The sequence below is a fragment of the Drosophila subpulchrella genome, unplaced genomic scaffold (genome assembly GCF_014743375.2).
Source record: "Drosophila subpulchrella strain 33 F10 #4 breed RU33 unplaced genomic scaffold, RU_Dsub_v1.1 Primary Assembly Seq44, whole genome shotgun sequence".
In the NCBI taxonomy this organism is placed as follows: Eukaryota; Metazoa; Arthropoda; class Insecta; order Diptera; family Drosophilidae; genus Drosophila; species Drosophila subpulchrella.
Genome location: NW_023665655.1, coordinates 494,624 through 513,541, shown reverse-complemented (window position 1 = coordinate 513,541; position 18,918 = coordinate 494,624). Strand labels below are relative to the sequence as shown.

The 18,918-nt window shown below is 38.7% G+C and overlaps 1 protein-coding gene across 4 annotated transcripts in view; it reads right to left on the bottom strand.

Moving 5' to 3' along the window:
* Positions 1 to 18,918, bottom strand: part of LOC119562399 (discoidin domain-containing receptor tyrosine kinase B) — a 272,877-nt gene that overhangs the window by 163,201 nt on the left and 90,758 nt on the right. For all 4 annotated transcript variants that reach the window (XM_037875592.1, XM_037875595.1, XM_037875591.1 and 1 more), the window contains 2 exons: positions 12,199 to 12,430; positions 11,988 to 12,135 (listed from right to left, as the gene is read on the bottom strand). In XM_037875592.1, the coding sequence (XP_037731520.1) occupies positions 11,988 to 12,135; positions 12,199 to 12,430 (380 nt within the window). The remainder of the gene's footprint in view (positions 1 to 11,987; positions 12,136 to 12,198; positions 12,431 to 18,918) is intronic.

Sequence of the window (18,918 nt, the reverse complement as noted above, 5' to 3'; positions counted from 1 at the left end):
ACTTAAACTCTCTCTGAACCTGCCAAATTTCTGGTAGACTTTTGGTGTGCTATTCTCTTGTCTCTCTCTCTCTCTCTCTCTCTTGCTTGCCTTACATTGTAACTGTTCCTGCGTAAAGTTGTCAGTGTCCCACAAGCAACGCTCAATCGATAAAAGATTTATTCTCTCGTGCTCTCTTACATATAAAATAATACGCGATCTCGCGCTCTTATTTGTTTTCGTGTTTTGTGCCTTTGTGTATTTGGAATTTGATCCCAGTGCCAAATTTACTTGAGGTATTTTTCATATATTATTTTATTTTATTTCATTTCCTTTAAATGGCTCTTGTTTGCTCAAAGAAAAATTGTACTCTTTCGTGTTCAACTAAAGACCCTTTTATTTTCTGCTGGCTCTGCGAATCGATGATGCACGTTAAGTGCGCAGGATTTACTGGTAGAGTCAAAGACTTCATTGATCAGAATTCTGGACTCATGTGGTCATGCGGATCCTGCAAGGAAATGGTTGTTGAGATGAGCGGCTTTATGAAGCAGACTCGAGACAGCCTTTTGAATCTCTCTGGTGCTTTTAAACAGCTCAATGAGGGGTTCAATTCCGTTTGTGCCCAATTTAATAATAAAAAATTACTTACTGAGTCGCCTAAACGTAAAAAAACCAGCTTAGCGGCAGTTGATACGGTCACGGTATCCACCCCAAATCCGAACTTGGTGGCTGCAGCAGTCTCTGTTAACACTGTGGTAAGTGAACCTACTGCGCCTATGGATACAGCTGTTTCAGGTGAAGTCACTGCTTCTCGAAGTCGGGTGGTAAAGAAACCTTCAGTGCCGGCTACGGTGCCGACCGTACCTATAGGTACAGAAGTTACCGTTTCTGGCTCTCAGCTTAGTGAGGTGCAATCTGCTGCTGGGGGACGTAAGAAATTATCGGTTGTTCCGCATAGGAAACAATTATTTGTTTCGAGATTCACCCCAGATACCACATCTGAGGATGTTTTGGAATTTATTCGTGAAAAATTCCCATCCGAGAATATTTCAGTTGAACAATTTAGATTTTCATATGCTCGTAGTATATCGTCTTTTAAAATATTTGCTCCGCCTGATGTGTTTAAGGTACTACTTTCTGAAAGCTTTTGGCTTAATGATGATTTAGTAATAAAAGAATTTGTTCCCAATAAACCGAGAACAAATAACAGACCTTCCACTGCGCCAAAAAACTAAAAAGTTTATTTTTGGCTTATCAAAATGTTAGGGGATATGAAGCTACCCAAGCTTTATGCTGACTCCTCTGAATTTACTGCTGATATTTTGGCTTTTACGGAAACTTGGCTGAAACCAGAGATATCTGACAATGAAGTTCTGTCTAACAATTTTAATGCCTATAGGACCGATCGCTCCTCACGTAGGGGAGGCGGTGTGCTGATTGCCGTTAGCACCAGCCTAACATCCGAGAGAATTCACTCTGATACTCCTAATGAAATTGAATTTGTTAGTGTGAAAGTTTCCTTGCAATCATTCTCAATATTTGTTACATGTTCCTATATTCCACCTGGCTCTGATATAATAATTTATGAGCACCACCTGACTGCGATAAAATCTGTTCTATCCCTTCTTTCTAACCGTGACCATTTGATTGTTTTGGGTGACTTTAATCTCCCGGATATTTCTTGGTCTCCTCCTACTGACTCACTAGTCGCTATACCTCTATCCGCCCATGATTTTGTAGATGGTCTTCTAGAATTATCGTTACAGCAAGTAAGCTTTATACGGAATTCATTAAATAGACAACTAGATCTCGTGTTTGTTTCAGACCCGTCTGAAGTCACGGTATCTAGAATTGACGCTCTTGTTGTACCTGAAGACCGATATCATCCAACAATGGAATTGACAATCTGCCTCCCATGCAATGATACCCTCTCTCCTTTAGTTTCTCAAACTAAAATGAGATGTTTCCGAAAATGCAACTATAAAAAACTTAACGACATGATTTCTCAACATAATTGGACAGAATTGTACAATTGTATGGATATTGAAAGTGCCACTGAACACTTCTATATAGTGTTAAATACCTTTTTTAATGAATGCGTTCCTGATAGGTTTCCTTCAAAGACAAACAGGCCACCTTGGTTTTCCAATGCGCTTCAAAGACTTAAAAACCTTAAGACAAACACTTATAAAAAGTATAAGAAATCGGGTAAGCCATCTGATTTTTCGAAATATGTGGTGGCTCGATCGGATTTTAATGTTCTCAATAGTCATTGCTATTCTATGTATTTAAGTCGATGTAAATTTGAATTTTCAAATGATCCGAAGCAGTTTTATAACTTTGTCAATGCCAAGCGTAAGTCGTCAGCATTGCCTTCATCGGTACGTTTTAACTCAATGGAGGCATCGACGGATTCTAAAATTGCTGATTTATTTGCCGAGTTTTTCCAAACTACTTATAGTTCGGCTGCTTGGTCAAATTCTAACTACCCTAATCCCTTAAATAAGGCAAATTGTATCTTTACCCCTGAAATTACGGAAATTTCTCTCGTAAGAGACTTAGAAAAAACAACGCCAACTTATTCTCCCGGTCCTGATGGACTCCCCGGGTGTGTGCTTAAGTTTTGTGCGTCAACCATATGTAAACCGATTCTTAAACTTTTTAATTTGTCTATTTCATCGTCAGTTTTTCCTACTATCTGGAAGGACTCATTTATCATTCCACTTCACAAAAAGGGTGCGAAGGCGGATGCCCAGAATTACAGAGGTATTTCTAAATTGTCGGCAATTCCTAAAGCATTTGAACGTATTATTACTTCTCATTTGCAACATTTATGTTCCTCGCTAATATCACCGTGTCAGCATGGTTTTGTTAAGCGAAGATCGACCACCACCAACCTTCTGGAATTGTCATCTATTGTAATAAATGGATTTAAGAATAAAATGCAGACTGACGTTATATACACAGATTTTAGTAAGGCCTTTGACTCTGTCAACCACTCTCTGCTATTATTCAAATTAAATCAGCTTGGGTATCCATGTAAGCTATTAACTTGGATTTCAAGTTATTTGAATGGTAGGACTCAGAGGGTTATATTCAAGAACGCTGTTTTAAAATTGATCTACGTTACATCTGGAGTGCCTCAGGGTAGTCATTTGGGCCCTTTGCTGTTTACTTTGTTTATTAACGATCTTCCCTCTATCATAACACACTCTCGTGTACTAATGTATGCTGATGATGTTAAGCTTTGTTTATCACATAATGATATAGCGTCGGGTTTCAACTTACAGTCAGATATTGATTGTTTTCAGGGATGGTGTGAGTATAACCTTTTAAATTTGAACTTAAATGCAACGTTATGACTTTTCATAGGGGTACTCCTACTTTTGTTAGTTACTCTCTTCAAAATACGCCACTCGACCGTATATATTCAGTTAATGACTTAGGCGTTCTTCTGGACCCAAAACTTAAATTTGACTGCCACATAATGTCCACTGTCAGCAAGGCCATGAGTGTTCTTGGGTTTATAAAGCGTTGGTCAAAAGAATTTGATGACCCTTATACAACCAAATTATTATTTACCTCCCTTGTCCGTCCTATTTTGGAATATTGTTCTTCGGTTTGGAGTCCACAATATCAAGTGCATATTGACCGTATTGAGTCGGTACAAAAAAAATTTCTTCTTTTTGCCCTTCGTAGTTTGAACTGGGATCAAAACATAAGGCTACCTTCCTATCAGAGTAGATTACTATTGCTTAATTTACCTACCCTTGCAAATCGTAGAACAATGCTTGGTACTATTTTTATGCAAAATCTTATAAGAGGTGATATTGATTCTGTAGAACTTGTAAACCGCCTAACTTTCAACGTTCCTGTTAGACTTACACGAAATTATTATCCCCTAAATTTGCCACGATGTACATCTAATTTTTGTCTGCACGAGCCCTTTCGCGTTCTATGTAATAATTATAATAACCTTTATCATTTACTTTGCACTTCAACTTCTATCCCGGTATTAAAAACTAATATTTTAACTCATTTGCTTCTTTCTTAGATGCTTCTTTTATTTTCATTTGTGTCCCGTCTCTATTTGTTTTTTGTATCTTCCTCGCGAACTCGTATTTTTGCCCAAATTGATAAAAGGGCCCCGCGCGTAACAAGCACGTGCTTGGTGTCGTTGGGCCACTTGTTTGTACTGCTCGTAGTGCATCAACGTCCATCAATAATAAAAAAATAAAATCAAACACGATGATATTCCTAAATTATTGCAGCAAGCCCAAGAGAAAATGTTGCATTTTCACAATAAAGATAGACAACATAAGAATTATCACGTAGGAGAGGTAATTTACGAAAAGAAACACGGGGAAAGAAACAAGCTTAATTCTAGATATAAAAAACAAGTAGTTAAGGAAAATCTCCCTAATAAAGTTATTATAAATAACAGAAACCGTACGATTCATAAAGATAATATAAAATAATTTGTTTCAAATTACAGATAATGATTTCAATAATGTACTTATTACTGCTGGTAGCTACAACCAAATCCGAAATTATGGATTACACGAACCATGATTTCCTTCTTTACAAGGATACCAAAGATGTTCTTATTTATGAATACGCAGATTTATTTCATATAACTAATATAAGTCTTTATAGAGATATAATTAATCTTGAAACAGAATTTCTGAAGAGTCACGACAGCAACAATTTTCTTTGGGAAATATCCCACGATTTAAAAATTATCCAAATACTTATCTCCCAAATTATACCCAGTAGATCGAAAAGAGGCATTAATGAAATAGGCACTATTTGGAAATGGATAGCGGGAACACCAGATCATGATGATTTCATAACTGTCCAAAATAAAATCGATGATTTAATACAAAATAATAACGATCAATTCGTTATTAATTCTAAAATATTTAAAGAGATAAAATCTTTATCTGAAGAATTCAAAACAGCCTTTAAGGATCAAGAAATTCCTCTTAGAAAATATCGTCTGCGTTTGCTTACTTACGATCTTATGAATTTAATGGACACAATTACACTCGCCAAAATCGATGTATTTAATACTAAAATTCTAAACAACGACGATATACAAGAAATTTATAAACACGAAAATTGACCTGTAGTTATAACAGACCTTTTAGATATATCTGAATTTAAAATCGCTTTGCATCAAGATCTTATTATAATTTACATAAAATACCCTATTATTACCGATCGCTGTGACGTTTACAATTCAAGATCCATTTTACATGATGATGGAAAATTATTAATTGATAATCACGTCGCAAAATGTAGAAATAAGTACTATGTAATGTCTAATTTTAAGACAGAAATATTTAACAATTATTGCACACTTAACCCAGAAGGTTCTTGTTTCACCAGATTACTAAATGGAGAAAAATCCTTTTGTAACAAAATCAGAGAAAAAAATAAAAAAGTAGATGTAATCCAAGATGGAGCCATTTTTGTAAATGGAGAAAATACAGTTAATGACACTCATTTAAATGGGTCATATTTAATTACTTTTAATGGCACCTCTATAATTAATAATATTTCCTACACCGATGTAGACAATAAGATATTGGAATACATCACAGCTCGAAAATATACAGATTTTTTAATATCCGAATATATTATATCTAATGATTCGGAACTCTCATTTGATAATATTAACATACTAAATCCATTTATTCAAATTAAACAAACTCAAATACCAATTACTTTAATATTAATCATATTAGCATTAATATATTTAATTATTATGATTATAATCAAATTCAGAAAATTTTTAATATTCAAACCATGGCAAATTCGTATAGAAATCGAACCAGAAAGCAATATTTCCGATATTGAGATAAATAATACACCCGACAATGAAAATAACCTAGAAGAAAATATCATTGTCGAACTAACCAATCAATTGCATTCAATATACCCAACAGTTCCAATGAATCGGGACGATTCAATTTAGAATGGGGGGAGTTATATGACACATTATTTAGGGGCTCTTACCCAATTATAAACAACTTTGAGCCGAGAGCTAATTTCCAAATAACTCTGACAGACCCGAGATAAATCCGTGGTCAGCTATTTCTGCCAAGCAGGCCTCCAAATCATTCCCACCCAGATCAATTTCACGCAGTCCGAATCAAACGGATGCTGTAAACATCCAAACCGATATTGTAAACAATCGGAGCCCCAAGCGAGCCCTGAGTCCGCTAACGTAAACAAAAGATCCCCAAAGCGAGTCCCGAGTCCGCTAACGTAAACAAAAAGATCCCCAAAGCGGTCCCTAAACTCCGCTAATGTAAACACCAATTTCCGGCCAAGATTGGACTTCGAATTTAATTGGCAAATTGCATCATCCTATTTTCCGACTCTCTTGAGTCATTCTCTTTATCAATTTTTGGGGATAAAATCTCTTAAGCCGAGGTTTGATTATTGATCATTGAACCAGAGAGCAGGCAGTCCGTTTTTGAGATCCGAATCGAGCAGAACAATAATTCGAGAATAAATACAAGAGCAGTGAATTAAATAAGTTCGACCTATTGTAAAATTGTAATAGTGAATAAGTGATTGTTAAAAATAAAAATAAATTTTTTTAATCAATTCACTAGTGAGAAACTTAATTTACATATATATAGATTTTTATTCAATAAAGATACTAAGAAAATAACTTCATTATATTAATCTATTTTTCTAAATGAGGGAGATGTAGCTACTCGCGAACCTCACATGGATATGAACTCAAGTGTATATGCATATACCCTCGCGCTCCAGCCTAAGCGAGCATAGCTATATACTTAAGAATATAAAATCGTCTCTTCGCTACCGCTGTTGGCAGCGCAGCTACTAGACTTAGTTCTCTTTAGCTCCTAAGGAGTAATTGTAAAGTCAGAAACCCTTGAGAGGTTGAAGCGGCACTTTTGCTGCTCCAATCAAATAAATATCAAAACTAAAATGCAGGACCGTTAGATGGCGTCCCAACAGATTAAGTTGTTGCAAAGAGAAGAAAACCGGTAGAGTAAAGTCGAGCTGGGTATACATTGCGACAAAAGCTGAACTAGTGGAGTACGCAAACGAATTCGGAAGTGGCAAAGTTAGACCGAGTATATAAGAATTGCAGGAGAAAAATAAAGCTCTACACCAGACGATCAGGTTTCAACACACTGACGGAATTCCAAAAATTGGCCGAGGAGGTGGAGGAGATCAAAGCAACGGAAAGAACAGCGGCACCCACGGGAAACCACAGGCTTAATGCAGAGATATTCCTGGGATGCGGGGGAACAGGGCATACGGCAAGAACATGCAGTATCCCACCGAGGCTCTTCTGTTGGGTGTGTGGGAAAAACGGAACGAGGACAAACGACTGCTGTAGATCTAGAGCGGGAAACGCTGGAGACCTGAGCAGGACGCAAGTGGCTCAGGACCAGAGACAAATGCCAGCAAAATAAGGACAACTAAGTTGCGACGGGTTCCAGATATTGGTCGAAGTACGAGTTGGAGGAAGAAAGGCAAGAGGATTAGTGGATACGGGAGCATCATGAAGCGTGATAAGCAAACGAAGGTATCACGTGCTTTGGGAACAAGGGAAATTGAAGAAAGCACGAACGGAGATAACGATGTCGAATGGGGCAAAACAGAAGGCGGAGGAAGAGTCCACAGCCATGATATGGTTCGCAGGGGAAAGATTTGAGTTGAATTTTCTAATTTTAAACCAGGCCACAGGAGGAATGCTACTAGGAATGGACTTTCTAACAAAAGCGCAAACAAGACTCCAATGCGGCAACCTGGAATTGTACATCACGGAACAGAAGAAACACCCCAGGAAGAGGAAAGGGAGCAGACCACGGAGGAGAAGGAACCAACTGAGGAGGAAATTCAGATTCCCGTAGACCCAAAGACAAGTATTCCAGGGTGTGAAGGGAAACAGTAACGTTACAACACATAACATTTATATGTTGGATGATAAACCAATAAAACAGAGATACTATCCATACTAACCCGAAACAACAGGCAGTAATCAATGAACAAGTAGATTTGCTACTGGCATTGGGACTAGTAACACCATCTCATAGTCCATACAGCGCACCAGTGGTACTAGTAAGAAAAAATAACAATGAATGGAGAATGTGTGTGGACTATCGGCTACTAAATAAAATATCGGAAAAAGACGCGTATCCAGTGCCAAGAATGGACTTTACCTGGAATCAGCTAAGAGAGGCAAAGTATATCAGCACACTAGATCTAAAGTCCGGATATTGGCAGATACCAATGGAAAAAAACAGTAGACAATACACAGCGTTCACAGTACCAGGTCGAGGGTTGTTCCAGTGAAAAGTGAGGCCATTTCGACGCACGACAGCACCAGCGAGCCCTAGATACAGTCATAGGACTAGAAATGGAGCCATACGCCTTCGCGTACCTGGACGATATTGTGGTCATTGGCAGAAACAAAAGAGAACACTTGGAAAAGCTGAAAGAAGTATTCAGACGAGTGCAGGAGGCGAATCTCAAGATAAACGCGAGTAAATGCGAGTTCTTTAAAAATGAGTTAAGGTATTGGGACACATAGTAACCAATAGAGGCATCAAAAACGAACCGGAAAAGGCAGCAGCAATAGGAGAATTACCAACACCAAAGACGACAAAGGAAGTGAACAGCTTTTTGGGCATGGCATCGTGGTACAGGAAGTTCATTCCAGGATTTACAGGGCAAGCAAGCGCACTACAGGACCTCGTGAAAAAAAGGAAAAAGTTCAAATGGCAAGTTAAGCATCAAGGAGCATTTGAACAAATAAGAAAAAAGTTTGACGATAGCACCGGTACTAGCGTGTCCAGACTTCACAAAACAGATCAACCTGCAAGCAGATGCAAGCAAACTAGGCATAGGGGCAGTACTAAGCCAATAAGACGAGGAAGGTGAACAAAGGTGGCAAAGGAAAACTGAACGCGGTAGCTGAGGCTTTGTCGCGAGCACCGACAGTGGAAATGAAAACAGCAATCAGTCGGAAAGAGTGTATTTGGGAAAAATACGAAGAAGTACGGAAGGACCCACAAAACAAGGAATACAGGATAGATGGGGAAAGACTATACAAGAGAAGCAACAAAGAAAGAGACTTGCAACCATGGAAACGTTGTATATCCGAGAACGAAATCCAGGCAGTGCTGCAGGAAAACTACACCCGACCAACCTCAGGCCACCTAGGGGTATTGAAGACCACGATGAAGATCTGGGGACGATACTTTTGTCCTAAAATGCAAAAAGACATCAAGAAGTCATCCAGGTTCAGGAATGGCAGTAGAAACAGTCACGAAAAGATGGAAACGACTGAAAAGGATCAGAACAGAAGCAAAACTCGCTCCAAAATACTACGGTCCGTAAAGAGTGCACAGTTTCCTCTCGCCGGTAATAACTAACATAAAAGATCAGAAAAACAAAAAACTAAACGCGCGTACATTAACTTAAAACCCCATAGTCATACTAACAATTCACTTAACGATAGTAAAAAATCCAAACTGAAGGATACTTCGAGCGACATTCTACTCGTTTTAGGAAACAACATGGACAAATTCCGACAATCGAAAGAGAGGTTTCGATACAGCAGCGAGAAGCTAGCGAGAGCCAGGAAGACGGCAAAAAGGTCGTCGTCGCTGTCCGGAGCGCCGTTCGGATTCCCGAGCCGATCCTCGCGTCGTTAGCAAGCTGGGTCTCGCGCCGTCGCTGTCCGGATCGCCGTTCGGATTCCCGAGCCGATCACCGGGTCGTTAGCGAGCAGGGTCGCTGTCTGGACCGCTGTTCGGATTCCCGAACCGATCCTCGGCGTCAAAGCCGTCTGCTTACCTAGCAGACCCGTAGTGGTCTCTGAGCCGTCTCAAACCTAAGCTAAGGGGATACTAATCATAGGAGAGTCCAAGTGGTGACTTACGCGTACTGGGCCACACCGTTCTTCTCCCACAGGCACACTCGTTTCCTAACGCCGTTCCGAGACGCCACGTGACCCGCCGTGGAAGCTGACATTGAGAGCCTGCCCACGGTCAATGCACTAACTCTGTGTTTAATTTACCAAATAAACCTAAACATATTGATTGTACTGAAGCTCGTACGTGTTATACTCTGGGACCGTATTGGATTCTCTTACAGCAACCACATCTGACATTAATAAATGTTGGAACGAACTGCTGGATCCCGCTGAACTACCTCAGCTTTCGATATGTTTTTCCCCTCATTTCCCTATGCAAACGCGTCTCGTAAGCCGCCCTTGGTTCTCTCGTACCCTTTTTTATCCTGAAAAACTCCATGTCCAGACTGTTTAAGAAATTTAAGATAACCGGGCTGCAAGCTGACCACTCCATAAATCCGAAGGCTACCGTTATCACCTTGATTCTACACCCGCCTTTTGTGACTCCGATATTGCGAACTTATTAGCCAAATTTTTCAGTCCACGTACTCATCTTTTAGTTACGGTAACACATCACCCTATCCATACCATCTCCCTCACTCCAACTGTATTTTCATGCCTCTTATTATTTAGGACGACGTTTATCTAAATCTTCAAACAATTAATCTTTCTCTTCGGGTCCTGATCTTGTACCGAGCTGTGTTATAAAAAAATGTGCCGATGCTTTGTGCAAGCCGTTATCTAAACTTTTTCAGATATCCCTTCTAAACTCGTATTTCCCTGATGTTTAAAAGGAATCGTTTATCAACCCACTTCATAAAAAAGGGAGCCAGTCGGATATTAAAAACTACCGCGATATTGCAAAACTGAGCGCGATTCTTTTTGTTTTTGGACAGCTAATTACCGCTCAGCTACAGCACCAATACAGTTCAGTAATGTTTCCGACTCAGCATGGCTTTATGAAACGAAGATCAAAGTCTACTAATCTTCTTGAATTACTTCAGTCATCAGAAGCGCTTTTTAAAATAATCATCAAATTGATGTCATTTTTACAGACTTCAATAAGGCTTCCGATTCCGTGAACCATCAGATATTACTGAAAAACTTACACTATTAGGATTCCCCATCACATCTTTTTTGTAATATTCATTAATGTTTTGATGTATGCTGACGACGTAAAACTTTGTTTCCGTTAACGAATCCTTATTCCCATGTACTTTTGCACGCCGATTTAAACAATTGGTGCATTCAGAACTTGCTGTTTTTAAACAACTCTAAATGTAACTTTATGTCCTTTTATTCAAAGAATATTTTCCTCACAAGATATTTCATTGGGTTGAGTGACCTTGAACGCATAAATTTCGTTACAGACCAACCTTAACTTCACTGATCACATTGGCATCATAGTTAGTAAAGCCAAAGGGGTTTTTACCTTTGTCTAATGTTGGTCAAAGGAATTTAAGGACTCCTATACCAATATGCTAAGTATCAGAACCTAATCGAATCGGTACAATTACAGTTCTCCATCCCTGTAAGGTCAACTCGTCACTTTCGACCTATTGCCCTAGTTTGCAATATAATTAACTGTATTTTTTTATATTCACTGAATGCTCTGTAAATTTGAATGTAACAAACATTTTGACCCACCTGTCTTTGCCCCCGCCCACTTTATGTGAGACAAGTGCTATGTTTATGCTGACAGATATTTGCTGACTTTAATGAAATAAATAAATTAAGTATAAATTTATAATGTGTGAGAACCGGCAGTGAAATGCAACCAACGGGATCAAGGCAGCGTCGCAGCATCGGGAGAGATAGAGAGGAATGATCGCCCGGCAAGCACTCGAGAGTGAAACGGCAACGAGGGAAGTCATATTACGGAGCAACGGCGACGTGTATTAATATTATTAGAAAATACTTATTAATAAAGACTTGAAATACTAAAAACGTAAGCCCGAAGTTTCCTACTAATTCACGGTAATCTGGTGGGTCATAGCAGGATGTTCTTAACTATTACTGCGGAATGACTAATTAACGCTGACCCGAAAACTCTGTATGGTCCCTTATCGCCTTCGCTTAAATTTCCCGATTGACTTACCGTCCCATGGGCAGCCTACGATCTCGACCCGCAGACAGACAGTACGGTCGTATTGGCCATATGGATAGATGCGGATCTTCGAGGCGAAAATTATTGGCTGCAGGGCGTTCTCCACCTCGCTGTAAGTGTTGATGTTGCCGGGCAGGATCTGCGGAGGATTGAGGATCGGGTTAGATGAAACTTGGGGATTTCTTGGTTGGACGACACCTACCTCTTTGCCCTGGATATTCTTCCAGCGCTGCCATTTGTCGAATCCCGGGCGCCAGTACTCAAGGACGTATGCCTCGGTGTACTCTTGGCCCTGACCCTTGCCAAAGCGGCCCTGGGTCCGGATCGCGGTTATCACGTGCGTCTGCAGCAAGTCGACCTGCAGATACTCGTTAAGGGCGTTAGACACCATGTGTTTGGGACACCAAGCTCCTCCATTATTATCGTTTTTCAGTCTGAAACGGTAGGGGAAACATTGATAATAAGCCTCCGTGTACGGTAGCTGCGATAACCAGTTACTGAGGTTAAGAAGCAAGAGTTTTTATAAATTAATTAGCAATACCCGACGCTACGCAGTCCTCTGCTATTAGGAAAGCATTGCTAGTACAAACACGAAAATGTGCTTAAAAGTCTTGTCTATTCTAATTTAGAGAAATAAAGTATTTTTGTATAATAAGCAGCCGCAATCAAATTACTGCTTTGTTTAAAAACAATACATAAAGTGTTAACAATTTAATTTCATGATATCATTAAACCAAACGAGATACAATTTCGCTTCTTTGTAAGATGCATGCAAAAATCTATATCAGAGGTGAAATTCATAAAATATTATTATACCCGTTACTCGTAGAGTAAAAGGGTATACTAGATTCGTCGGAAAGTATGTAACAGGCAGAAGGAAGCGTTTCCGACCCCATAAAGTATATATATTCTTGATCAGGATCACTAGCCGAGTCGATCTAGCCATGTCCGTCTGTCCGTCTGTCCGTCTGTCTGTCCGTCCGGATGAACGCTGAGATCTCGGAAACTATAAGAGCTAGGCTATTGAGATTAGGCGTGCAGATTGTGAGCTTCTTACGCAGCGCAAGTTTGTTTCAGCAGAGTGCCACGCCCACTCTAACGCCCACAAACCGCCCAAAACTGTGGCTCCTACAGTTTTCATGCTAGAATAAAAATTTTAACTGAAATGTCTTGTTCTCATCAATACCTATCGATTGACCCAAAAAAAAGTTTGCCACGGCCACTTGAACGCCCACAAACTTCAAAAAATCGTAAATATGAACGCGGATATCTTGGAAAATATCAAAGATTGAGAAATGGGAATTCAGATTTAGATTCCTTAGGCTTAAGCGCAGCGCAATTTTGTCACGCGAATATGCCACGCCCACTAGAACGCCTACAAACCGCCCAAACCTGTGGCGCCCACAATTTTCACGCTAGATCAAAAATTTTAACTGAAATGTATTGGTCTTGTCAATACCTATCGATTAATCCAAAAAAAACTTTGCCACGCCCACAACGCTTAAATCTGTCTACCGCCGGTAGGTGGCGCATTTCAATCTCGCTTTGCTGCTTGCATATCTCCATTTTCCTTTGGTCCCTTTAGCTGAGTAACGGGTATCTGATAGTCGAGGTACTCGACTATAGCGTTCTTCCTTGTTTGTGAGTGTTTTGGTCTCAAAGCTACAGTACCAGCTCCGAAAATCATTCGGGTTATTAAAAAATGTGGGTGCTAGACGGGTTTTAGCGTTATGGGCGTTAGAGTGGGAGTAGTATAAAGTATTAAGTTATAGCCAAATAAAAATCAATATTTTGCGAGTTTGAGATTGTACAACACATGCAGCAAATCAGCTGCTTTCACGAATACGCCACCCAACCGCTACGGGCTATGGGCTAGTTGGTGTTATAGGCTTTTTGGCTCTATTTAGCGCTAGGTGACGCTAGCCACAAGCAAAGATATCTCTATCCCTCTCGCACTCTCTTTAACTGAGTAACGGGTATCTAATAGTCAAGGCCATCGACTATTGGATCGCCTTGCATTTTTGACATTTGGCAGAGTCGTTTCGGCAGTCAGTTAATAATACTGACTATAAATATGACTTTTAAATATTTAAGTTATAAGCCTTATTTCACTCCATTGTGCGTTTTTTGTTCTGTTTTGCTGTTCTAAGGCGTATTAGCAAGAAGAGAGTATATGAATATATATGCTGACGTCGACAGCGGCTCAGTGTTCTTGCCTTATTACATGTAACCCCGGTCCGACTCCAAAACTGAAGGACGCATACATACATTCCGGACTTTTCGATGTGTGTGTGTGTAGTGGCATTATTTCCATGTAAATACGATGACTGTACGATTTTCCCTGCTCTCCCCTTCCTAAATATTATTAAAAATCAAAACAAAAATTCCTTAAGTATTTAGCTGACTTGCTTCACATTTTGACTTAGAATTCATCCACATTCATCAGACAATCCGTTCTGGTATGATTGGCTGGGAAAAATAAAGTTAAATGCCCCAACCGAAAATTCGAAAATCAAAAACTTTGGAAAACTTTTGTTGGGTCAATCGATAGGTATTGACGAGACTAATATATTTCAGCAAAAAATTTTTTCTAGAATGAAAATTGTGGTTGCCACAGGTTTTGGTGGTTTGTGGGCGTTAGAGTGATAGGTATTGACGAGACTATACATTTCAGTTAAAATTTTTTTTCTAGCATGAAAATTTGTGGGTGTTAGAGTGGGCGTCGCATATTCGCGTGACAAACTTGCGCTGCGTACAGGGCTTCGGAATCTATATATGAAATCCACATTCTTTATCTTTGATAGTTTTGGGAGATATCAGCGTTCATATTAACGATTTTTTGAAGTTTGTGGGCGGCTTGTGGCCGTTAAAGTGGGCGTGGCCAACTTTTTTTTTTTGAGACAATCGATAGGTATTTATTAGAACAATACATTGCAGTTAAAATTTGTATTCTATCATTAAAACAGTAGGAGCCACAGTTTGAGCAGTTTGTGGGCGTTAGAGTGGGCGTGGTAGACTGACAAAAAAACTAGCGGTTGACTGACAAAAAAAACTGTGCGACAGCGCGAGATGTAGACATCTGGATAAAAACTGCCGCTCGACACTGCCTCCTGAAATTAAACGCCCTTTTGACGTAAACAATCACCCTACCCCCAATGGTGTGTGGATCTGAGTCGGACACTGGCCTTGGACGGTCGGATGGAATCGGCAGAGTAGTAGACAGCTGTTTCGATGCAGCAACGTGTGATGCCGATCTTGGCAAGTGAGACAGTTGTGAGCGTGACAATTGGAGCACAACTGCTTCCTTGGATGTAGGCTAGGCGATCGTCTACCGCCATCTGTAGGAAGCGTGATCATATACGCACGGGGTGGTTCTTCTTCGAACACTGATCGCAGCCTTTGGGCATCGGAACTAACCATGTGTTAAAGGAATTTATTTTTGGAAATTCTGCCACTCGATTTGTGTCTTTGGACTTGACGTGGAGGATATTGGCAGATCGGAAGCTATCGACGGCTTCAAGAGCTCGATGGCGCTCCGTCAAATAGGAATCAAGCTCAAGCCACGTAGGAATATCGGCTTTTTTTTGGATGGATTGCTCCCATAATGAGAGGGTGAGCTTTGGTAGGTTTGTCGAGCACATATAAACCAGGATAGGGTCCCAATTCTCTATATTAACACCCGAAAATTTTAAGAAAGATAAGCAACTTTGAAAAGTGCGTTGAAGTTCCTTTAAGGCTGCTCCCGACCCCTGTGCTATGAATTGCACATTGAAAAGTGTTTTCAGGTGACTGTTAACCTGCAATCGCTTATTTTCGAAACGCTCAGATAGGTTTTTCCAGGCTGAGCGAAAGCCTTTATTGGTGAGTGGGGATCTTGAAACTATGGAATAAGCTTCACCACTTGTTTTTGAATTTAAGTGAAAAGGTCCAGGAAAGTCGGCCATCGAAGATAATCGCCAGAGAAAACCTCTGTGTCGATAGGAGGGAGCCGACAGCCATTAGACGTGGAATTTTGGAACGCAGTTACTGGAGTTTGAGGTATTTGAGAGGAGCCTTTTTGGATTTGTTCCATGAACTGCGCGGAAAACATTTCATAAGTGGAGTACGTTTGGTAATACATGGATTTTAGTATGGATTTCGTGTCTGCGGCGCCTTCGCCTGCAGATATAATGCAGTCGGAGCATATGTCGTAGGCTGCGTCGGATTTCACAGGTGGATAACGTTGGGGTAAGAGCACCTGCACCGTTCTATCGGGTTAAAGCGGATTTTACTGATGTTGCATGACATAAAATAATTTAGAATTTTAATTTAGAAGTAAGAAAACGGGCTAGAATCCAATTGGAATTTAGGAACCATTCAAGATAGTAAATATATACGGTCACACTGTCAGATAGGCAGAGTAGTGAATTGATTAAAAAAATTTATTTTTATTTTTAACAATCACTTATTCACTATTACAATTTTACAATAGGTCGAACTTATTTAATTCACTGCTCTTATATTTATTCTCGAATTATTGTTCTGCTCGATTCGGATCTCAAAAACAGACTGCCTGATCTCTAGTTCAATAATCAATAATCAAACCTCGGCTTAAGAGAATTTATCCCCAAAAATTGATAAAGAGAATAACTCAAGAGAGTCGGAAAATAGGATGATGCAATTTGCTAATTAAATTTGAAGTCCAATCTTGGCCGGAAATTGGTGTTTACATTAGCGGAGTTTAGGGACCGCTTTGGGGATCTTTTTGTTTACGTTAGCGGACTCGGGGCTCGCTTTAGGGATCTTTTGTTCCCGTTAGCGGACTGGATGTTTACAGCATCCGTTTGATTTGGGCTGCGTGAAATTGATCTGGGTGGGAATGATTCGGAGGCCTGGTTGACAGAAATAGCTGACCACGGATTTATCTCGGGTCTGTCAGAGTTATTTGGAAATTAGCTCTCGGCTCAAAGTTGTTTATAAATTGGGTAGGAGCCCCTAAATAATGTGTCATATAACTCCCCCCATTCTAAATTGAATCGTCCCGATTCATTGGAACTGATGGGTATATTGAATGTAATTGATGGGTTAATTCGACAATGATATTTTCTTCTAGGGTATTTTTATTGTCGGGTATATTATTTATTTCATTATCGGAAATATTGTTTTCTGGTTCAATTTCTATATGAATTTACCATGGCTTGAATATTAAAAATTTTCTGAATTTGATTATAATCATAGTAATTAAATATATAAATGTGAATATGATTAATATTAACGTAACTGGTATTTGAGTTTGTTTAATTTGAATAAATGGATTTAGTATGTTAATATTATCGAATGTGAGTTCCGAATCATTAGATATAATATATTCGGATACTAAAAAATCTGTATATTTTCGAGCTGTGATGTATTCCAATATCTTATTGTCTACATTGGTGTAGGAAATATTATTAATTTTAGTGGTGCCATTAAAAGTTATTAAATATGACCCATTTAAATGAGTGTCATTAACTGTATTTTCTCCATTTACAAAAATGGCTCCATCTTGGATTACATCTACATTTTTATTTTTTTTTCGGATTTTGTTACAAAAGGATTTTTCTCCATTTAGTAATCTAGTGAAACAAGAGCCTTCTGGGTTAAGTGTGCAATAATTATTAAATATTTCCGTCTTAAAATTAGGCATTACATAGTACTTATTTCTACATTTTGCGACGTGATTATCTATTAATAATTTTCCATCATTATGTGAAATGGATCTTGAATTGTAAACGTCACAACGATCGGTAATAATAGGGTATTTTATGTAAATTATAATAAGATCTTGATGCAAAGCGATTTTAAATTCAGATATATCTAAAAGGTCTGTTATAACTACAGGTCTATCTTCATGCTTATAAATTTCTTGTATATCATCATTGTTTAGAATTTTAGTATTAAATACATCGATTTTGGCGAGTGTAATTGTGTCCATTAAATTCATAAGATCGTAAGTAAGCAAACGCAGACGATATTTTCTAAGAGGAATTTCTTGATCCTTAAAGGCTGTTTTGAATTCTTCAGATAAAGATTTTATCTCTTTAAATATTTTAGAATTAATAACGAATTGATCGTTATTATTTTGTATTAAATCATCGATTTTATTTTGGACAGTTATGAAATCATCATGATCTGGTGTTCCCGCTATCCATTTCCAAATAGTGCCTATTTCATTAATGCCTCTTTTCGATCTACTGGGTATAATTTGGGAGATAAGTATTTGGATAATTTTTAAATCGTGGGATATTTCCCAAAGAAAATTGTTGCTGTCGTGACTCTTCAGAAATTCTGTTTCAAGATTAATTATATCTCTATAAAGACTTATATTAGTTATATGAAATAAATCTGCGTATTCATAAATAAGAACATCTTTGGTATCCTTGTAAAGAAGGAAATCATGGTTCGTGTAATCCATAATTTCGGATTTGGTTGTAGCTACCAGCAGTAATAAGTACATTATTGAAAACATTATCTGTAATTTGAAACAAATTATTTTATATTATCTTTATGAATCGTACGGTTTCTGTTATTTATAATAACTTTATTAGGGAGATTTTCCTTAACTACTTGTTTTTTATATCTAGAATTAAGCTTGTTTCTTTCCCCGTGTTTCTTTTCGTAAATTACCTCTCCTACGTGATAATTCTTATGTTGTCTATCTTTATTGTGAAAATGCAACATTTTCTCTTGGGCTTGCTGCAATAATTTAGGAATATCATCGTGTTTGATTTTATTAAATAATATATCAAAAGGTCGATGATTGGTTATTGAATGAATTGTTAAATTGTATTTTTGTGCTGCTCTAATTATAATTTCGGAATAATCAATTAAATTAAGCTCATCTTTAATGCAGCGGGCAATTTCTGTTAAGGTAGAGTGTGCCCTTTCTATTTGTCCATTAGAC